This window comes from Abramis brama (genome assembly GCF_963993115.1).
Source record: "Abramis brama genome assembly, chromosome: 22".
Classification (NCBI taxonomy): Eukaryota; Metazoa; Chordata; class Actinopteri; order Cypriniformes; family Leuciscidae; genus Abramis; species Abramis brama.
Genome location: NC_139984.1, coordinates 8,173,692 through 8,197,519, shown reverse-complemented (window position 1 = coordinate 8,197,519; position 23,828 = coordinate 8,173,692). Strand labels below are relative to the sequence as shown.

Here is a 23,828-nt window from a genome sequence, read left to right as displayed (position 1 = left end):
AAACGATGTAATTGTGTCATCTGTTAAGGCAGAGTCTTAACAATTCACTGTTTTTTCTGTAGATTGTGTATTTGACCGAACCCCAAATAATAGATCGAAAGATGTGCTTTTAGGATCTTCGTCCATTAAGGCCGTTTGCCCCGTCCGTGACTCGTTTTCTCAGTCTATAAATGTTCTTAGATGTTTCTCCGCTGGGGAAACTGCACGTTAATTCAACTAAATGAGGTTTCTTTTGTTAATAAGCAGAAGAGCTCTGCTCAGTGTGGCAGATTAAAGGACAAAGGGTTTTTGTTGGAGGCTTTACATGGATTTACTGCAGTCTGGAGGTGGACTGCCTTACTCAGGACAGGCCGTTTAAACCTGGCCTTTAACTTCACTGAGCCCAAGGGTCTTGTCTTGTGTACCCTTCCCCGTGACACTCAACACTCGTGACATCAAATCACACACACACACATGCTGTGTAACAGTGGCATTTCATAGACTGTCCGAGTGAGCAGTTTTCATGTTATGTTTATGCTTTAAAGTAAATGAATAGCCTATACTTTATATAATAGACTATTCTAGAACAAGTCGACATACACAAATACTCAGAATGCATTACTGTATCCTTAATATTATATGCATTATCACATTTTTTTATGTTTTGATTCATATTGGCGCTGGTTAGTTTGGTTAATGGCTTTGTTGAAGAATTCTTATTAAGAAAATGATTGAAATTATTGAATACTTGAAAGCTGCTGATAAAGTGTGGCGTCACTGTTGTGCTCTATTGGGTTAAAGGATAAAAAAATCCATGTTTCATTTTCTAAATTAAATTCACATTTATTGGCATCTCACATTAGTGTGTTACTAATGTGATTGTATCTTGCTTTTAGTCAGTTCTCTCTTCACTGTGGTCTACTGAGGAGAAGACAAAGCTTTTTTTCTATTTATTTACTTTCGTTCTGTGTGATTCATTGAATTCAGTCGTCACAGACGGCAATTATCTTTGATAATCAATGGAAATCACTTGAAGCGTATTTACACTGTCGTTCAAATGTTTGGAATCAGGGCGAAGAAAGAAAGAAACACATTTTAAATTGATCAAAAGTGACAGTAAAGACAGTTTCCACAAAAATATGAAGCAGCACAACTGTTAATAATCAACTGATATAGTCATCTGATAATAATAATGTTTCTTGAGCATCAAATCAGCATATTATAATGATTTCTGAAGGATCGTGTGACACTTTGATCACAGGAATAAAATACGCTTTACTATATATTCACATAGAAAACAATTGTAAGAATATTTCACAAAATTACTGTTTTTACTGTATTTCTGATCAAATAAATTTAGCCTTTATGAGTATAAGAGACTTCCTTCAAAAACATTATAAAAATCTTCCCAACCCCAATTTTTTGAACATTAGTGTATATAAAGTATAACATATTATTGATCTATTTAAAATGATTTATATTCTGTAATTATAAGCAGGAGAGCGGACAGCATTGACGTGTTTTGATGTGGAGTGAACTGAATGTGAAATGCGCTGCCACCATCTGGAAGCTCGTGTAATTACAACATGAAAGAGGCCTGACAGGAGATGAGCTCTGATGGCAGCAGAAGCACTTATAAATAGAAAATTACAAATGTCATTGATAAACATCTAATATCTGCCATGGCAAATATCATCCACGCTTCCAAAATCCTCACAGGTTTATCTTCACAGCCAGCAGGTTTTATTTGAGTGTGCGCAATGCGTTGAGTGCTTTCAAGCTGTCGTATTAAACGCAGCCAGTCATATTTTTATGAAGCTTATGCTACCGAAAACCAATAAAGACGGAATAGCTGAAGTGGAGAGATGTAAGTTATTATACCAAAATAGATTTTCTGCTTGCCCCTCGGTTACTCCAGAGACATTTTCTCTCAAATGAATCCGAACAATGAAATGTATACTTTAGTGTGTAGAGGACAGTCAGTGCAGCGCTTGATGTGTAGATCATGAGGACGCTGAATGGATGTTTATTGGGGTTTTAATTGATGCCGAGGCGTAATGCTGGTCACATGATCTGTGTGGGTGTGTGAGTGTGTGTGTGTGCTCTCTTTTGGGAGGAGATCTATCAGTTGAACCAGGTTTCTCTGATCTGAAACTGCTCTCCTGCTATGTCTGACAAGCAACATCTGTAATCTTCCCAGCTGACAAAAATATGTTCTAGAACATTTTTCTGGCATTCCCACTAAGTTATAAACAACGTTATTTTGAATGTTCCTTGAACTTTTTTTTTTTACTTTTTTTTTCTTGGTTATGCGAACGTTAAAGGCCCCCCTGAAATAAAAGTTTTAGTTTTTTAGCTTTTAGTATGAATTATGCTAGTCTGAAGGTTATAAATAAGCTGGTGTGCTCCAAAACAATGACAAAACTCACATTTAGAAGATATAAGCATTCAAAACTTACAATCTCTCACTTCCACTAAAAATGGATGACAGATTTTTATGGCATCACCGCAGACTTCAGCTTCTGTCCAATCAAACGCTTTCTAGAATCTAAAGCTCCGCCCCCCATGCTATAAATACCACTTGGCCAAAGTGACCGTTGACACGAGGGTTGGAGATGTGTGTTCGGTTGCTGTCAAGTACGACTTGCAGTCTGTGAGGTAAACTAAACGCTATTGGCTATTTGAAAAGGGGGAGGAGCCATTCAATTACGCCAACGCATCATGCAAAGCTGCACGTTTCTAAGGCACTTCAGTGGGGCTTTAAAGGGGTCATATAATGACATTTTTGTACAAGCTAATATGATTCTTTAGGGTCTAAATTAAAAGTTTGTAATATACTTTACTTAAAAATGCTCATTAGTATTGTAAGAAAACACTCATTTTACCTGGTCAAAAACAGATCTGTTTTCAGCACGCCGTTTAAGTGCATGCGTCTTTAAATGATAATGAGCTTTGCTCACCCCGCCCCTCTGTTCTGTGCATACACCGTAACACAATAACACAATGACCATAATGCGTTGTTCATTATAAACGTGGGATTATGAATTATATTGAGAACGTTGTACATAGAAAACATGCCGTAATGTACCCTGAGTGTAAACCATTCATCGTGAAGCGTGCAAGCTATTTGTAAAGATTAATATAAATATTAATATAAAGGTTAATAAAACGTTACACTCACTTGTTCTTCTGGAGGTGCAGCAGGAACACGAATAGTTGGTACTGATCCTTTTTTCAGGAGCAGCTTCTTAGCAAAACCAGCTTTATACTGACCCTCATTTGTAAAGCAGTCTGGTGTGTGAAATGATTCGCTCAAACATGAAAGCATTCACGTTGATCGTGGGGAATATTCCCTTCGAAAACAAACTCAGCCACTGCATCTTCAGCGGTTTGGATTTAGGAACATCAAAATGATGCTGTGTTCGTTATTACACCCAAGAACAGAACACCACAATTAGACGCCATTCTGCTCATAGACAGTGCTCCAGCGTATCAACAATGGCCGCGCAGACTATGATGATTGACAGCTCGCTCACGAGCGAGGGAGGGTTTGTGTTGAAACGCTGCTGTCAATCAACAATCGTGGGAGGGGCGTCCGACCGTGTGACGTCACACGGTCGAACGGCTTGATTTGAGAGATTGGAAAACATATAAGGAGATTTAAAAAAAAAAACACTGGATGGATTTTTATCATTTTATGATGGTTGTGTACAGGCACTGCCAACACACATTTCAGTACAATCAACTTGTAAAAGTGCATGTACCATTATATGACCCCTTTAAGGGAACATTCGATTTTAGCATTATGCAAACATTATGGGACCGTTACTTTTGAATGTTCTTTAACATTTAGCAACATGTTAGACAAACATCCAACTAAACGTTCCATGAACAAAGCATAAATAACGTTTTTGTGCTAATGATTGGGAACATTATTAAAGACCAGCAGATAACTTTGAACAAACGTTCTATTAACGTTACTGGAACAATGTTTGTTCATCACTTTGAGAGAACCTTGCCAGAACGTTCCCTGTTAGCTGGGCTCTCTCACACACACTCAAAACATCTGAATATTTCTGCTATAATTACGACTAAGCTGCTTAAATGATTACTTTTTTGATTAAGAGAAACTGTCTGTGAGTATTGCTATATTAAACCAACTCTCTCTTTACCGTGATCTACTTAGGAGAAAACTGAATGACAAAAAGTTATTTTTTAAATTTCAGTTTTATTTTTTATTTACTGTGTAACACGATTAATTCAGATTTGACAATTAATGAAAAATACATGAATTAAACACATGATTTATTTAATATTTTTTAGTATAAAAAAATATAAGTGTGTGGGTCTTAATGTGTGTGTGTGTGTGTGTGTGTGTGTGTATATAATGAAAATATGTTAAGATAAAATATGTATTTAATATTATACAGACATTTATTTTGTGATTTTTGTCATAAAACAATATCATTAAATATTTATATTATTGAAATAGTTTTATTTTATTATTTATTATTATATTATAGTTTTATTTTGATTTTATGTTTTGAGACATTTCTCAAAATATATTCTTTAATGTTCCACAAATGAGTAAATGATGACACAATTTTCCTTTTGGATGAACTATTCCTTTAACTTAAACAACCACCCAGAACATCCTAGCAACCAACGAGCAAGTGGATTTATTCTCATGAACAATTATGACAATGCACTTTATTATTTTTTCTGTAAAAATAGTTTATAATAATTCTGACGATTATTTTCTGAAATGCCTTCTGAAAAGCCAGTTGTTTTTAAATCAGCATTGTTCACTCTCTATGATATCCCACAATCCTGTGTGTGCGGTTCGGCAGATTTCTTCCTTTTTATCAACTTATGATTTAGTCTATATTGAGAAATAAGCATTGCCGTCATTAACCACTTGTCTAAAAGTTTTCAGATGTGACATTTGGTGCTTCAGAAGTTACAAAAGTCCCAATTATTGAAAGCATATTGCTCACAGATTTCTAACTCCCGCCTTCATTTGTTTTTGAATGGGTATTTTTATGAGAAATCAGCAGTGTCATTATGTTTTAAGACATTAACACAATGTTGTAGTGTTTCCAGATGAAAGTCTGAGACTTTCTGAGACTTGTTTTTCTGGTTTTCCGCTGGTTCCTTCCTAATAACAGCACTGCACTATGGGCCGCTCAGCAGAACAGGCTATAATTTAACATGCTGCACTTTTCCACACACTCCCCTCTGCACGATAAATCCCTCCGTTTAAAAGAATCTGCTAATAAAATGCAATCAAATGGGTGTAGTTGGTCCTTGCATGGCCTGATACTCAGAAATATAGCAGTTGTTCTTTATTTTCCGTGGCCTGATGAAGTAATGGTGAGTCATGAGGCTGGGTTAACCTCTTCTGTACATTTTTCACACAGACATTGTGGCATAACACGTCAAGTCAGTCTAGGAGATGCATTTGCTAAAACAAAGCAGATTGAGCATGTCCTTCTGAACATCAAGTCACAGATGTGTTGCATTACGAATATATTCCTCAAATACATTGAGTGTTAGCTAAGTAGCTAAAGAGATATGAGACTCTTAGTTCTCTGTCTGTCACTCACTTTGACGTAGTGTTGATGTAGTGACATGACATTGATGTTGGGAGCCCCAAACACCTCTGATACTTCAGAAAAAGCCAATGAGAATTTGCACGAGCACAAGCAATAAGCTGCTGGTTGCAGTTCACTTAACAGCCACCGGAGTCGTAGGTGTTTCTGAATTATACATATAGCCCCTTTAATTATTATCTTAAAAATGTAAAGGACATATTTTCTTTTTTTCTTTTTTTTTTGTTGCAAATATCATTAATCGTTCATAAACATCATATATTTTTCATCATATATTTTTTTGTCGCACCACAGTCTGATATGACAATTGACACAGAGGGTCTGCTGGGGTCCTCTCTATGACATTTCCTGCAAGTTTTTGTATGTTAGTTGGATTAAATAACTTTGTTAGTCTCGGCATGGCTTTTGGCAGTCAAACTGTTTAACATTAATAAGCAGTGAAGCAATTTGTTTTTAATTTTTAAATTTTTGGGGGTGTTTGTGGGTTATGTCAGGGAAGTTGTATTGCTGACATTTCATGCAGCTGATACTTGCACCTAAAAATATAAAAATGAATTGTATTTCAGAAATTAAAAACATGAATTTTTTTTTATTGTATTTTTAATAGTGATGCACTGAAATATTTTTTTTGCTGAAACACAAAAAACGAAATTAAAGTTTAGGTAATTAAATTTGGGTAATTGGATAATTAAATAATGGTATAGTGTTAAAGGTGTCATGTTCTCAGGTGATAAAATCTCAGTAAAGTTCTTTGGCAATGAGTCGCCTCACGTTATTTCTGCCAAACTAATTTTACATGTTGCTACTCTAGCATATCCACGTTATGTGCATTAAATAAATGCGGACACAGTAAACATGTCATTGTGAAAGCGCTAATTAAACAAATGTTTCGGTAAATGCTTACAGTATGTCCCTCAATAGCTATTTCAGTCAGTTTTTTTACTCTTCTGAAACTTCTTCTCAGTAGAAAAATGTGTGAAACAGGAGATTTGCTGTTGGAAAAAGTCTCCATTTACTTTGCATTTAATTCTGTTTCTGTTTAGAAGAAAGACATAGAGACGTATCTTTCCTGTGGGCGTTTGAACCCAATAAACATTTGACGTTTGAACCCCACAGATATTTTTTGTGGAGCTATTGGGCCCCATCATACACCCGGTGCAATGCCAGGCCCGACGAAAGTGTTTTTAGCTAGTTTCAGCCCGACGCAGTTATCATTTTCACGTCCTGTGCCACATTGTTTAAATAGCAAATGCATTTGTGCCCATTTGTGCGCCCATGGGCTGCTGGTCTGAAAACGAGGTGTGTTCAAGCGCATTGTTGGACCGTTGCTATTTCGAGGAAACTGAAATAGACTGTGCCATTGAGCAACTGAAAGCTGGTCTAAAGTCAATGGCGCAGTATATTTTTGTTGTTATTTAAAGAGCGCGTTAGCAATATGCGCCTATAGGCCGGTCCACAACACGCGTACACTCTGCTTATTACACACACAGGGACGCGCAGCAGCACACAAACTAGCCAAATATTAAAAGCAAAAGGATTACAATGTAAAAGATTAATATTGTGTACATAAAGATATGGTAGAATCTGGCTTGTCCCGTAGATGTTTCTGCTTGGACTTTAACCTCACGCTCGAGCAGATCCGTTTCCGCTCTGGAGACGCGTTCGGTCTTTCGACTTGCAAATCCCGCCATGTAAATAGCGAATCCGCCATGGCGCGAGCACAACTGGCTTTTAAAGGGAATGGGAGATAAGACTCTGATTGGTTTATTGCACGTTACGCCCAAAACACACCCATTACTCATTAAGAGAATAGAGACAACCCTTTTAGACCATGCGCCGGGAGCGCCGACCATTTTTCCCGTCGTTAAACGAGCAAAAGTGGATTCAGACCGACCTAAGTACACTTGTTCCGTGCGTTTTAGACCATGCGCTTAGATCGTTAAAATAGGGCCCATAGGATTGTTATGTATATTTTAAGCTGTATAGCCGTGTAAATCCTCTCACTTTGTGTCAGGCAGTAAGGTAGGAGGGATGGCAGCAGCTTCTGGGACACGTGGACAGGCCGCAGAAATCGATGTGGCAGAGCCTGGTCTACTTTTGGAAGCAAAATGGCAGGATTGTGTTTTGTGTGTGTGTGTGTGTGCAAACAAATCTGCCCTTTGAGTCTCCATGTGTGCTCGAAAAAGGACCAGTGGAATCGTGAGCTAAAACCGTGGCTGGCAGGGCAGCCCTTATTCCCCACAAACCTCAGCTCTTTCCTCCTCAGCCTGGCCGGCCTCCCAGAGTCTCCGGCTCTAACCTCAGCGCACACACGGAAAAGAGAAATCCCCCTTCCATCCTCTCCAGGGGCGCAGCCGAGTCTCCGCTCATGGGGAATGCAGTCGAAACGCATGTCACCTAGTTGTCGATCTTGCACGAGGGAGCAAAGATTAGGAGGTGGTGAAAGAACGGTCTGTCTCGAGTTTGACCCAGACTAGGTCTGGTTGCGTAAGACGGGGGCGACCCGGGTACCAGCCGGTGGCGGGACAGGCATGGCGTGGGGTTTAGTGTGTGGGGTGGAAGCTCTGCTCAGTCTCTTATGGCAGATCGTCCTGTGGATGATCCAGAGGTGTTTCCTGCAGAGGATGAGGTCATGTCAACAGTGCCTTCAAACCTGCTTCTACCCGGGCCACGTCTACCAGGTACTGGCGCTCTTTCCTAACCACTTGAGGTGGCTTTGGTACTTTTGGGATCATTTCAGTCTGGATTGTGTTTCATTTTTGATGGTCTGTTTTGGATATTTGAATATTTTACAATGGAGAATATTGTTTGGTCTTTCGTTTCTTATTTCTCAGAGTCTGCCATCTGAAGTCAGAGATTTCGGTAACACTTTACTATGAGGTTCATTAGTTAACATTAGTTAACTACCTTAGTTAACATTAGCTAAGAATGGACAATACTACTACAGCGTTAATTAATCTTAGTTAAAATACATTGTTCAAATCTAAGGTTGTATCTGCTAATGCACTGTGAACTAACATGAACAAACAATGAACAGCTGGAGTTTTATTAACTAACATTAACAAATATTCATAAATACTATAACAAATCTATTGCTCATTGTTAGTTCATGTTAGTTAATACATTAAATAATATTAACTAGTGAACCTTATTGTAAAGTGTTACCGAGATTTCAAAATGAAACGCATAATAAACTCGATCTGAAATTTTTTCAAGGCTGAATAATCTGATCTATCCATATTTACAGCTCTACACTCAGACCAAAATGGTCTTGTTTTGTCTATTTTTATTTCTCTTGTTATTTTAGGAGAAACATCTGAGACGATGTTGATACTTTAATACACAACTGTGAACTTCTTTAAGTGAGAGTTACTTTTTATTAAAATACTTCTTTCTCTGGCTGTGATGAATCATATTCAGACTGACAATCTGAGATCAGAAGCTTTTGGATTTAAACTAAGAACAGTTCTGGTGTTACATAAAGAGAAATATGTAAGATTGATATTGTTTCTATTATTACTTGTAGGCCTACTATTTCTAGGTCACTAAGCAAACATCATATACTGATAGTATAATTTGTAATGAAAATGCCAAATAAAAGCTTTTTTTAGTAGGATCTTTGGATACTGTACATTGTTCATTGCAATGTCATTGTAAAAGTGTATTTTCTCCAAAAAACAGCTCATGCAAACACAAATTACAGGCTTGGAGAAGGGCATATGAAACTTTTCCAAAATATCAGTCTCATAATGCCATAACTCTGAGAAATACAGCACGTAGTTTCAGCTCTCCGCAGTGCAAATGCAAGATCTGTGCTATAGTAAGAAAGCTAGTCTACTAATGAAACTTGAAGTATTATTATCCACATTTATCCTGACCAAAGATTAAATCATATTTTGAATCATTTGGAATAGACCTTTACAAGAACACCTCAACAGCTACATGAAATTATACATCAACTCCACCACAGTATATTGTAAACCGACATTTCTGGTATTGGTCGGTTTATAGCACAGTCTTTGTGCTGAGCTGAAAAACAAAGCAATTTTGTGTCGTTTTTGTGGTTATTTAAGATTCTGCTGGTTTGTTAACAGATGTTTTATCTATTTTAAAATGTCCAACATCCTGTTGTTATTTTCAGTGACAGAAAAATAACTAGTTTCTGTTTTGTTCTGCGCACCAAATGTGTGTTTTTCCACAAGAATCTGTGTGTGCATGGCCTCTGCTGGTGCAGAATGCAGGGACATGAGGAATCTCGACAGTCCTGAAAGACTCGCTTCTGCTGATTTAAATGCATCTCATTAAAAACAGATTTAAAGTTTTATTGAATTTGTCACCAAATTGCCCCTGGATTAGCAGCGATAGCAAAAAAACAAAAAACAAAACAATGCATATTACTGACATTATACATAGAGCTGACCTTTGTTGCACTGACCTTCATCCCTGTAATGTTCAGCCCTAAATGTAACAGGTTTCTGAAAGAGAAATGTTATAGGGTATTTGTTTGTTTGTTTATTAATTTTTGTAATTTATTTTTTTCGGGGTTGGTTTATTTTATTTTATTGGTTGGTTGGTTTTCTGGTTGGTTTGTTTGTTTGCTTGCTTGGTTGGTTAATTGGCTGTTAGTTTGTTTTTGGTTGTCTGTCTGGTTGCTTGGTTGTTTGTATAGTAAATTGGTTGGTTAGTTGGTTGGTTGGTTGGTTGGTTATTTATTGTTTTTTTGTGCTGGTTGTTTTTTGGTTGTTTTTGTTTATTTGTTTGCTTATTTGTCTGGTTGTTAGTTTTTGTTGTTGTTGATCGGTTGTTTTTGTTTGTTTGTTTGATTGGTTGGTTTTCTGGTTTGCTTGCTAGGTTGGGTGGCTGGTTGGTGTGTTTGTTTAGTTGTTTATTTATTTATTTGTTTAGTTTTTTGCTGGTTTATTTGTTTGGTTGGTTGATTGGCTGTTTTGTTTGTCTTTGTTTGGTTGGTTGTTTGTTCAGTAGATTTTGGTTGTCTGGTTTGTTTTTTGGTTGTTGTTTTGTTGTTGGTTCTTCTGCTGATTGATTATTTGTTTGGTTGGTTGGTTGATTGGTTTGTTGGTTGGTCGTTTTGTTTGTTTGTTGTTTTGGTTGGTTATTTTTTTGTTTGTTTATTTGTTTGGTAGGTTGGTTGGCTGGCTGGATTCCAAACTTACTAATAATGTAGTTTAATAACTTGAATAAAAAACAACAAAAAAAACAATGTCCAGCACTAATGTTTAAATGAAATTAGTGCTAGTGAAATTTCAGCATCAGGCACTTGAGAATTAACCAGCCATTTGCAGAAATGTCTCATCTCCATCTCAATTTGCTGCCATAACAGATTCTTTCTAAGTTTGTTTTGGCTGTCGCTGTTAAAAGAGATTCCTTGTGATTTATACCTCTGGTTTTGAAGACAGTTATTATGTGAAAATGTATGAAATGTTCAGTGTGTCACTATAGTGAGGAGAGAAGGTGGCAACAGTGCAGTGTGGATCATCTGACGTCATAACTGTGTCCACAGATGACCGAGGGACGCCTCTGCCAGGTGCAGCTCCTGGACGACAGAAAGCTGGAGATGTTGGTTCAGGTATAATGTCTCACAGTTCTGATCCCAGCTCTAGTCTATTACACCTCCCACTCAAGGGTAATGGACCTCAGTAAACCTCCCTGTCTCACATTATATTGATCAATGGATTTTCTCTCGCAGCCGAAGCTGTTGTCTCGTGAACTCTTGGATTTGGTCTCATCGCATTTTAACCTTAAGGAGAAGGAATACTTTGGGTTCACCTATGTGGATGACACGTGAGTGCCTCTTTTTAATGACGTTATCTACAGAGGTGCATTGTTCCCATCGAACATTTGGAAAAATCTAGCTTTTTGAAAACATAAAGGATGAAAGGATATGTCAAATCTGAATTTAAAGGGAAAGATCACCTAAAAATTAAAAATCTTTCATTAATTACTGGCTGCTCGATTTATATGGATTCATTTTACAATGTCTTTGGTGGAATGGACTTTCAATGGGGAGACAGAATTCTTACAGATTTCATTATAAATATCTTAATTTGAGTTTCGAAGATGGACAAAAGCCGTATGGGTTTTGGAACAACATGAGGACAAGTAAATGATGACAATTTTTTTCAATTTTAAGTGAGCTATCCCTTTAAGTTAATAGCATCAGAATGTCTGAGTTGGTTCGGATGGTTTATTTGAATGAACCAGTTCTAAACGTTGATTCACTGATTGCACAACACTTAACCCTGTGGTACTGTTCGCGTGTTGGTCAAATATGACCTTTTTTATTTTTTCAATGAAATGATTGTACTATATTTTAGTTCGATAATATTTTGTATTTAATATTTAGCATTTTTAGGGGATTGTAAATCAATTTAGTCAATTTATGGTTCTAAATTATATTTATGCTATTATCCATTTACTGTATTCACTTTTTGAGCATGGACCTGAAAATTGAATTTCCAATTTAAACGGACATAGATCTTGAATGCTTTGGAGCAAAGACTTAAGCTTGTTCTCTTTTTAAAGACGTCACTTGGCAGAGTATTGCTGAAGTGAAAAAGGTTTTTAAAAATGAACTTGAAAAAAGTTTTGCATTTATTTATACCATTTTAAATTTTTGTGTGAAATCTATATTTTCCAAAACACGTTTTACTCTAAAACTGTGAGAAAATCAAAACCATAAATCTTAACAAGCTGTACTCCAAATTTGAGGTTGACATCTCAAAAAAATAGCTTTCAGTAAGATTTTGTTTGGGCCGCAGTGCCAAAAGTTTCCAATAGATGAAATTTGTCTCCCATTCATTTCCAATGCGGTCATTTTTGACCGTGAACAATACAAGTGTGACTATTTTGTCAGGACCATTTAACCTTTTCAAATCATGTCTATGATTTTTCTTTGTGTTCACACAGCAAGTGCCAAAACTTTTACCAAATTTCGGACTATTCCGATGAAATAAAAAATTCTACAAAAAAACGAAATGTAAAATTTTTCACTCAAAAATGGCCGAACAGCACCAGTGGGATAAAAGTACATTAAAATGGAAATGCTAAAAAACTTTTTTCTTAATACTGCTGTTTTTCACAGATTGCATCAAAGTTTCCTTTACAAAAAATACTGTTGTTAATGTTGTACCATATTGTTTTACATGGTTATCCAATTTTACTTTAATATACCTTGACACTGAATAATCACCATATTCATATACCATGGTATTTACAGTATATGGTACTTCAAAGAATACCACTGTACTGTGATAGTACATATGGGAAGCATAGTACAGTATTATCAAGGTACCATGATCAAAAAACCATTAATACTATGGCACTGTTATGTTACTGTTATTATTCTAAAATGTCATCCACCTCTCTGTTTACTCCCAAACTTACAGTTAAAGGTTGTACAAACTAGTTACAAATGTGTTGGACCAGTTCAAAAAAACTATTTATGCATAGCCTAACAGTGTTTCAGTCATCACTAAAGCGAAATCTCATCTACAGTGTAGTTCTGCTCAGTTGAGTCCTGTTGAAGTCGTTTCTGTGCAGACGATTTTCATATATTAGTGCTAAATTGCAGAGCGTTTACTGGGTTGAATAAGAATGTCTGATCGCACATTTCAGCCAGATTAACTTTCCTCTTCCAGTGGTCAGTGCAAATGGTTGCAGCTGGACCGCAGAGTGCTGGAACACGACTTCTCCAAGAAATCAGGGCCTATTGCTCTTCAGTTCCTGGTGAGGTATGTGATCGCTACCTCATGATGTTTTAAGTCACATGACCACATCGACCACAGAATGCAGCACATTCCTGGACTCAATCACTGTGTTGCCGCTCCAAAGAAGCACCTTGTTTTAGATTTGAAGTGAGGCTTTTGTCTTTTGGCTACGACTCGCCCCGTCCCATTACTACGAAATTGCGATTAACTGACGGGTTTGTCATTTGCAGGTTCTACATCGAGAGCATTTCACTTCTAAAGGAGCACACGACTGTGGAGTTATTCTTTCTGAATGCTAAGTCTGCCATCTATAACGTGAGTACTTTTGTGCCTGTTTACCCGCTGAAGTGATTCACTGTCTCATTTCTCGCCTCCATAAACAATTAAAAAGCCACAGACCTCAGAGCAGTAATAAGTGAGTTATCGCATCCCAAGGCCACAGAAGAAGTATGTGTAACTGACTGGCTTGTGAATCAAGAAAACAGAGCAATTCCTCTTAGATTCTTCACAACCATCATGACCAACATAAGGATTATTTTGTGTCATTGCAGCATGGGCAAAAACATTTTTCCACTCTTCGCCATGGCCTGGTTTTGCATGCGGCAGAATTGTGTCATACAGAGGAAGCATTTCAATTGTATGGAAGCTTTTTTCCGCCACAGAATAAAAAAATAAAAATTGTAATTGTGACTTTTTATCTCACAATTCAGACTTTTTTTTGACATTTTTTTTAGAGATATAAATTAAGAAAAAAAAAGTCCAAATCGTGAGATCTAAACTCACAATTGCTAGGAAAAATTATTTATATTTAAATATATAAACAAATGAAGTCAATTCTGACTTTATTTCTCATAATTTCGAGTTTATAACTTGCGGTTAGGAGAAATAAATTCTGAATTGCGAGATATAAACTCACAATTGCGAGGACAAATCTGAATTGCGTGTTTATATTTTAATATATCTAAATATATTAACATATCTAAATATATAAACAAATAAAGTCAGTTCGAACTTTATTTCTCGCAAAGTTTATAAAGTCAAAATTGTGAGATATAAACTCGCAATTGCGAAGTAAAAAGTCAGAATAGTGAGTTTATATCAGTATATCTCAATATATATAAAAAATAAAGTCAATGCTGACTTAATTTCTTACATTTCTTAGTTTATAACTCGCAATTGCGAGGAAATAAAGTCAGAATTGCGAGATATAAACTTGAAAAGTATAAAATCTTTTAAACTTTTAAAAGATATCAACTAAATTGTCAGAACAAAAGTCAGAATTGCACATTTATATCTAAATATATAAACAAATAAAGTAAATTCTGACTTTATTTCTCGCAATTGCGAGTTTATAACTCATGAGATGTAAACTCGCAATTGTGGGGAAAAAAGTCAGAATATATCTCGCTATATCTCAATACAGTGAGGAAAATAAGTATTTGAACACCCTGCTATTTTGCAAATTCTCCCACTTAGAAATCATGGAGGGGTCTGAAATTGTCATCGTAGGTGCATGTCCACTGTGAGAGACATAATCTAAAAAATAAAATCCAGAAATCACAATGTATGATTTTTTAACTATTTATTTGTATGATACAGCTGCAAATAAGTATTTGAACACCTGAGAAAATCAATGTTAATATTTGGTACAGTAGCCTTTGTTTGCAATTACAGAGGTCAAACGTTTCCTGTAGTTTTTCACCAGGTTTGCACACACTGCAGGAGGGATTTTGGCCCACTCCTCCACACAGATCTTCTCTAGATCAGTCAGGTTTCTGGGCTGTCGCTGAGAAACACGGAGTTTGAGCTCCCTCCAAAGATTCTCTATTGGGTTTAGGTCTGGAGACTGGCTAGGCCACGCCAGAACCTTGATATGCTTCTTACAGAGCCACTCCTTGTTTATCCTGGCTGTGTGCTTCGGGTCATTGTCATGTTGGAAGACCCAGCCTCGACCCATCTTCAATGCTCTAACTGAGGGAAGGAGGTTGTTCCCCAAAATCTCGCAATACATGGCCCTGGTCATCCTCTCCTTAATACAGTGCAGTCGCCCTGTCCCATGTGCAGAAAAACACCCCCAAAGCATGATGCTACCACCCCCATGCTTCACAGTAGGGATGGTGTTCTTGGGATGGTACTCATCATTCTTCTTCCTCCAAACACGTTTAGTGGAATTATGACCAAAAAGTTCTATTTTGGTCTCATCTGACCACATGACTTTCTCCCATGACTCCTCTGGATCATCCAAATGGTCATTGGCAAACTTAAGACGGGCCTTGACATGTGCTGGTTTAAGCAGGGGAACCTTCCGTGCCATGCATGATTTCAAACCATGACGTCTTAGTGTATTACCAACAGTAACCTTGGAAACGGTGGTCCCAGCTCTTTTCAGGTCATTGACCAGCTCCTCCCGTGTAGTTCTGGGCTGATTTCTCACCTTTCTTAGGATCATTGAGACCCCACGAGGTGAGATCTTGCATGGAGCCCCAGTCCGAGGGAGATTGACAGTCATGTTTAGCTTCTTCCATTTTCTAATGATTGCTCCAACAGTGGACCTTGTTTCACCAAGCTGCTTGGCAATTTCCCCGTAGCCCTTTCCAGCCTTGTGGAGGTGTACAATTTTGTCTCTAGTGTCTTTGGACAGCTCTTTGGTCTTGGCCATGTTAGTAGTTGGATTCTTACTGATTGTATGGGGTGGACAGGTGTCTTTATGCAGCTAACGACCTCAAACAGGTGCATCTAATTTAGGATAATAAATGGAGTGGAGGTGGACATTTTAAAGGCAGACTAACAGGTCTTTGAGGGTCAGAATTCTAGCTGATAGACAGGTGTTCAAATACTTATTTGCAGCTGTATCATACAAATAAATAGTTAAAAAGTCATAAATTGTGATTTATGGATTTTTTTTTTTTAGATTATGTCTCTCACAGTGGACATGCACCTACGATGACAATTTCAGACCCCTCCATGATTTCCAAATGGGAGAACTTGCAAAATAGCAGGGTGTTCAAATACTTATTTTCCTCACTGTATATAAAAAATAGAATTTACAAAGTTTATAGCTCATATATCTTAATATATAAACAACGTCAATTCAGATTTTATTTCTCGCAATTCCGATTCTGAGAAATAAAGTCAGAGTTGTGAGATATAATCGCGAGTTTCTTGGTGGAAACAAGCTTCCATAGATTTGTGTTGTATTTGTTGAGTGGTTGTTGTGATTGTTATCAGTGGCAGAAAGCGACAGCAGTTATATGTTCTCTCCCACACACACCTCTCTCAATCTATTTTTCTTTTCCACAGCTCACTATCCGTTCCAGTGAAATCACAATGAGTCTCCACCATACAGCGGCAATTTATTTCTGTTATAATAAACTGTTCTAAGGCAGTGGGTTCAGTGACTATTTCATATACATGACAGACTATTTATTTATGAAAACAGTCAAAATTATTTTCAATTATTTGTGTGTAACCTAATTATTATTCATGAGCTAAGCCATTTCTCCAAAACAAATCGATGCCCATGGCAGGAATATGACATGCATAGTTTCTGCTTCCTCATTACATTAATAAATGGACATGATGAAAATGATTTTGCAGCATTCAGAGCACGTCTTTAAAAGTGATTCAAAATGAATTGTGCTTGTTTGTCCACAGGGTGACATTGAGGTGGAGAGTGAGCTGGTTTTTAAATTAGCTGCTCATGCATTGCAGGTAAAAATATCAGAGCTTTTATATATTATGACATGTTTTTCATTTTTTAGTCAGTGTTATGTATTAAATGCACATGCTTTACATATTTTGTTTTACAGGAATCTAAAGGAGACTATACGAGGTGTGTAGTTCCACCACACTTATTTACCACAAAGTTCACGAACTTTGAAAAATGTCTTTATTTCCAGGCTTTAATATCACTTTTTACTGTCAAGTGTTGAGATAAAACTCAGGGTTTTAACCCAGGACTATACGAAGGCACTGCAGGAGGTCTCTGCACTCATATGTAAAACATATACCTATTTTTATATAAAATATATATTCTTAAGATTAATTGGTTGCTTCTATAGAGAGCAAAGTCACCATTAAACTAAATCTCTCTCTTTCAGAGATACAATGAATCCAAGATATGGCAAAAGACATTAAGGGTTGTTAATTGAGAAACAAGGTCAGCATGAGATTAGAATAATGTAATAATGAAAGTTCCTTGGGTCAGAAAAGTTTAAAAGTTTGACAAGCTCTGCATTAAAGGCATATTCGTTCATCATTTACACAGAATCACGTCTTTCCAAACCAAGTCTTATTAAGTGGGATGTTCAAGCTGCTGTTTTAGAAATAGCTAAAAAGCATGACTTTTAGTCAGTATGAAGGTCTAAAAAGCACCATAAAAGTAGTCCATGCGATTTGTGTGCTTTATTCAAGGCTTCGGAAGTCAAACGGTAGCTTTTAATTTAAGCTGTTATTCTCTTAACTAGAGCAAACTATATACAAATTGGTTTGTTTATGGTCTAATTTCGTTTCATCGCTGTACCCTATTACTTGTCCAATAATGATTCAGTTACATCATGCGATTAACATAATGTGTAACATATAAAACATGTTAAAAGTTTCAGTTATTGAATCTTGTTGCATGTTGAAAGTGTATTTTTGTTGATTTTAGTGATGAAAACACCAGAGCAGAGCTGAAGAAGCTTCCAGCGTTGCCCACTAAAGTACTGAAGGAGCATCCGTCTCTAGCATACTGGTAAAACTTGCTTATATTTTAGGTTTTTTTAAGTGCATTTTTGTCTGATGTTTAATTACTAGCAGTGCTGATGTGTCATTTAAGGTAGCGGCACAGACAGCCATTCACATTCAGAGCAGACGAGTCAGTGATGCTGAAGCTGCATTTATAGCCTTTATGGCTGATGATGCATGCTGTCCTGTCTTTATGCTGAGGTTTGGGGGGGAGGGTTGCCTCATTTCATGGGTGGGGAATATATCCTCCATGGAGCAGATTTCATCATCCTTCTCTTTTGCAGCGAGGAACGTGTGATTGAGCACTACAAGCTGTTGAAAGGGCTCTCCAGAGGGCAGGCCATTGTGCAGTGAGTATCGGAAAAACAATGATTAGCCTCGGGGGGGCGGGTCATCAGAGGCGGCGTGATTTATGATTCGCTGCTTAAATCCTTCACGCCCACACCTCAGGCCTGCTGTGTGCTGATAGATCCTGAAGATGCTGTTAAACATCAGTCTTGACTACATTACCTTTGTTTTAGGTATTTGACCCTGGTGGAGTCGCTGCCCACATATGGAGTGCATTATTATGAAGTGAAGGTAAAAAAATATATGCAAAGCATAAAGATTAGACCAATTGCCATGCTCTTTTATTCATGGGTTATAGTGTCAAAACTGATTAAAAAAAATAGTATTTACAGGTTTATATATATATATAATTATTGATTATCAATAAATTACTTCTGAACATGTCATGGCTGTTATTAAATAAAATAATTTTCAAAATATAAACCTGTAAAAACAAGATATCAGACACAATAAAAACTCAGAATGCATTTAATTGTATATAATTGGATGGTATTCAGCTCTGTACTGCCTACTGTTGATAGACATCAAACAATATTGAATTACGCCCAGGACCAAGTTTATGTAAATGTGTGATAACCTGTAGAGTGGTGCAGGTATGACGTCAGAACCCGGAAGAATAATCGCCGCTGGTTCCTTCGAGATTTTCCTATGGGGTTTTATGATGGTGTCTTTCAAGTTATGTGTAAAATAAAGCCTTTGGTAAACAAACTTGACGATACTTGGTCGTTTTGTTCTACAAAGTAAACTGCACACACCCATACAGAAATAGTGAATTTTGAAGCAGATGAAAACGCATCTTTCTTATAAGTAACTAGATAAGGACGTTTTCCCACTCTGTTTAATATCTTAGGCATTTTTGTTACTTTTGGTCATGGATCATACTTTTTTTTGTGATGTGACTAAATCCATTTAGTGTAAATTTATAAACATTTCAGTATTTAATAATATTAAATAAATATTTATTCATTTAATAAAAGAAGATCTCTGAAAGGCATCAGTCTTGTGTAACTAATAGAAAGTTCTTTCTCGTCTCCTAGGATAAGCAAGGTATGCCCTGGTGGCTGGGCATCAGCTATAAAGGCATTGGACAGTATGACCAACAGGATAAAGTAAAACCCCGAAAGGTACGTTGTGTTTTCCTGCCTCTGGGCATTGGAGAAATATGTGTTATCTAAATATAATCCTGAGTCATTGCACAAACCTCAATATCCTGTCAAATCAGGCTTTGATTTCCCCAGATATGACTCATAGCATGTCGGCACTAGCATTCATATTTTATTTGCACTTGAGACCACTATGATGATATGGAAATGAGGTGTTACATTCAACACATACAGTCTATACAGGACGTCTGCTTGTGTTACGCAACAGAGAAAAGTAGTAAAGCACACTTTGTACCTGCAGGTGTGTGTGTGTGGCTTGATTTAGTTGGGTAATATACAAAATTAGAGAACAACAGGACATTATCAGATAGAGATTATGAGACACTGATAATTGTAATGTCAGATGGTTCAGAAACAATAGAGAGCAGGATTCAAATGCAATTAGATAACATTTATTAACTAAATATATCAAAATCATAATCCATGTAACACACAGAGGAATACAAACTAGTGATGTTCGGTTCTTGAACAATCATTCTTTTGAGCCGGTTCATAGGAAGTAACCGGTTGAGGCGGTTCATTAATCGAACTGAATCGAACTTTAGTTGCGGGTTGATGACGCAAGACACACAAGCCAAAGTAGTGCGTCCGACTCAAAAAGAAACGAATTAGGTTCAACCAACTGTCAAATTTTCAAGAGGATTATTGATTCTGATGAGTGAGTTGGCAAAACTATGCAAGCCTGAGGCACGTACTGGAAATATGCTTATTATTACATTTTATTTAAACCTGCAAAAACCTTTCTGTCGAGAGATGTCAATAATTTGTTCTATAGTTTATTGTGCATTCAGATTATATTTTAAGTTGTTAAGCGAAATCAAGTAGTTTAAAAGACTGGTTTATTCTTTCTAGGCTATACACTGTACTTGAGACATGTAGAACATGTCCACGTTTATGCATGTCTGTAATATGTGCTGTAGGTGGCAAACTTTTAGGAATCTTTTCCAAGATGTAGGCTACTAAATTTTGGTCAGTCGTATCCGACATAAAAGATCCGCAAATTAAACTGTGACCACAAATAGCCAACCATTAACTTAAGTGAATGAAAGGTAACTTACACAGATAACTTTTTATTTGAATGTTTCAATATGCATTGACACAAATGACTTTATTTGAATGTTTCTTTGATAAAACATGGCACTGAGTTGTTAGAAAATAAATGCATAGTTTCATAATTGCTTGATGACGTGAGGAACTGATGAAACGGGTTTTGAACCGGTTCATTGGAACGTACTGTCCGAAAGAACCGGTTCGCAGAAATGCATCGGACTTGACATCACTAATACAAACAATGACAGAGTCCAAGACACAGACAAACAGGGAAACGGGCAGGAGATCAAGACCATAAACCATGATAAGGGAAACGAGAGAGCGCTTAGAAATGCAGTGTGACATATCAAGACTTTTCAAAGAGTGACATAAAACACAGGGCTGATATACACAGACGTTAACAAGCTAATGACACACAGGTGGAAGTAATCACACAATAATGAGTGTGGCAGATGGCGGCTGGCAGGTGTGACAATTAAATACTGAAATATATAACACATTACACACACACATGACATTATGAATTAAACAATTGGTTTAGTAATCTCCAGCGGGGTTAGAACAGGTGGAGCAGTGACCCAGCCTGAGTGAGAGTCCTCCACCCAGAGCTGTAGATCAGTTTCACTCCTGAATCCCAGCAGGGAGGAGAGCCGATCCGAGCTGGAGACGCTTCAGTCCCGTGAGGAGCTGCTCTGGCATCTGAGTGATGTCATGAGCAAGGCTGGGCCGAGACCGCATGCCTGAAGCTTCTGTAGGAAACCTGATGAGACAAGTCAGGCTCGGGGAGTAGAGGCAGCTTCAGCAGAGTAGACGGTAACATAATGAAGAGGCTCAGGATTTGATTAACATCATTTAACCTTCCGAACCACCCGGTAAGAGGCTCTAAAAGCTGGATAATTCAATTTCACATGTGAAGTCTTGAGAGTTAAAACTAGAGAATGTTCTTGTCGGAAACCTGCAGACGCCTTCGCTGAAATGTTGTGATGACGTATAGTATTGAAGGTGAAAGTGTTTATACTGTGTGTTAACTGTATGTTTTTTTTTTCTTCAGCAACCATACACCTACTGCTTTTAATGATAGAATAACCATAAAAAAAATTAGGGTTGCTGTCTGCAGAGTTAATATACACTTAGTGTTCAAAAGTTTGGGGTCAGTACGATTTTTTTTTTAAAGAAATTATTACGTTCAGTCAGCAATGACAAATTTATTTGATCAAACTGTATATAAATACATAACAATGTACTTATTGTATTCATGTTGTATTGTAAAACACATTGCTACTATTGAGGTGTGATACGGGTGAGGTTAGGGACAGGTGTGGTGTATGGGTAGGTTTAAGGCTGGGTTAAGGTGTAAAGGAAGGGTCAACAGTGTAATTACATAAATTAATTACATAAATTAATTACAGTTGTAATTACATGCAGGTATTTTTAAAATATAAGTACACAATAAGTCCATTGTATCAAATGATTAATTTCAATGTTAGTATATAGTAGTTAAAGCCACTTAATATAAATTGGGACCGAAGCAGCTCAGCTGTTTTCAACTGAAGGATCATGTGACACTGACGACTGGAGTAATGATGCTGAAAATTCAGCTTTGATCACAGGAATAAATTACATTTTACTATATATTTACATAGAAAACAGTTATTTTAAATTGCAATAATATTTCACAATATTAACGTTTTTACTGTATTTTTGGTCAAATAAATGCAGCCGTGATGACGAGTGTAAGAGACTTCTTTAAAAAACACTACAAAATATTACCAACCCTAAATATTTAAACGGTAGTGTATTTGTATTTAATATGATGGAATCAACTTGAGTATGAATGTAGTTTTAATAATAGTTTGTAATAATACACCCAAAACTGAAAATTCTGTCATTGTTTACCCACCTTTATCTCATTCCTGTATTTATTCCATGGAAGAAAAAGAAGGGTTTTAAAATAATCTAAATGCAGTTCATAGTGACCATGTCTGTCAAGCTCAAAAAAGGACCCAAATTTTATCAATATTTAACATAAAATCATAACAGAATTATTGTTTGAATCATAACTGAATGGAACCGAATATAAATGGAGGAATGCACTGGTTGAGTTGTGTGTCAGACGTGCTGTGAGTCATTTTCCAGTGAGGTGTATCGATGAGAGAACAGCCTGTCTACTGGAGCCCAGTCAAACTCTCACGTGTTGTTTTCTCCTGCATTAGCTCTTCCAGTGGAAGCAGTTGGAGAACTTGTACTTCAGAGAGAAGAAGTTTGCCGTGGAGGTGAACGACCCTCACAGGTGAGTGTTGGAGACTGATCTTGGATCTGTGCATGAGAATAAGAGAGCTGGTTTCCACCTTATACACACTACTGTTTAAATGTTTGCCAAATGAATAATGCTTCTTAATGTGATCAAGTTGTCATTATTATGAGCTTATAAAAGGTTTGTAACTGTTTATTAAAAATGTGTCTTGGCATGCATTGAGTTAGCAGCTATTTTCTGCAGAGTGTGAGTGTTTTGCAGTTTCATCTGTGAGTCAGTGTATATAGTGATCACTGTGTGTGTGTGTGTGTGTGTGTGTGTGTGTGTGTGTGTGTGTGTGTGTGTGTGTGTGTCTAACTGCTTGTAGGCGAACAGTGACTAAGCGGACTTTTGGCCAGACGGGGCTGGTGATCCACACTTGGTATGCCAGTCACTCTTTGATCAAAACCATCTGGGTCATGGCCATCAGCCAACACCAGTTCTACCTGAACAGAAAACAGAGCAAAGTAAGTCACCATACACACATGACTGTAGATTGCTCATACAAGTACAGTAGATTCATATAGATTGACGAGATTCAACGGACCCATAGTTACAGCAGGTGTTACACCATTCCTGAATAATGAAATTCCTAGTCTTAATAATAGTCACTCTACGCCCACTGTCTTGTTAAATCACAGCAGAGGTGAGTGTGTGTTCGGTGTTTGCGTGAGTGTGTTTATATTATTCTCAAGAGAAGTTAGGTTATCCCTGTATGTGTTTCTGTTGATATGAAAAATCGGGTAGATTTAGCAATATAGCGGGTGTATGATGTATATTACATTGTTGTGATGAACTATATGTGACCCTGGACCACAAAACCAGTCACATGGGTCAATTTTTTGAAACTGAGATTTATACATCACCTGAAAGCTGAATAAAAAAGCTTTCCATCCACTTTGTTAGGATAGGACAATATTTGGCCGAG

The 23,828-nt window shown here is 37.0% G+C and overlaps 1 protein-coding gene across 2 annotated transcripts in view; it reads left to right on the top strand.

The window, feature by feature from the left end:
• The window catches only part of frmd4bb (FERM domain containing 4Bb), a 61,930-nt gene that overhangs the window by 21,700 nt on the left and 16,402 nt on the right, over positions 1–23,828 (top strand). Inside the window, exons 1-13 of one of the 2 annotated variants that reach the window (XM_084099724.1) lie at positions 7,942–8,272; positions 11,113–11,178; positions 11,299–11,393; positions 13,250–13,342; positions 13,549–13,633; positions 16,973–17,029; positions 17,128–17,150; positions 17,970–18,053; positions 18,331–18,396; positions 18,568–18,625; positions 19,432–19,518; positions 22,821–22,897; positions 23,229–23,367. In XM_084099724.1, coding sequence (XP_083955850.1) covers positions 8,123–8,272; positions 11,113–11,178; positions 11,299–11,393; positions 13,250–13,342; positions 13,549–13,633; positions 16,973–17,029; positions 17,128–17,150; positions 17,970–18,053; positions 18,331–18,396; positions 18,568–18,625; positions 19,432–19,518; positions 22,821–22,897; positions 23,229–23,367 — 1,080 coding nt within the window. In that variant the 5' untranslated portion in view covers positions 7,942–8,122. Of the gene's footprint in view, positions 1–7,941; positions 8,273–11,112; positions 11,179–11,298; positions 11,394–13,249; positions 13,343–13,548; positions 13,634–16,972; positions 17,030–17,127; positions 17,151–17,969; positions 18,054–18,330; positions 18,397–18,567; positions 18,626–19,431; positions 19,519–22,820; positions 22,898–23,228; positions 23,368–23,828 lie in introns of those variants that run through there. The other variant, XM_084099725.1, reaches the window with a different exon arrangement.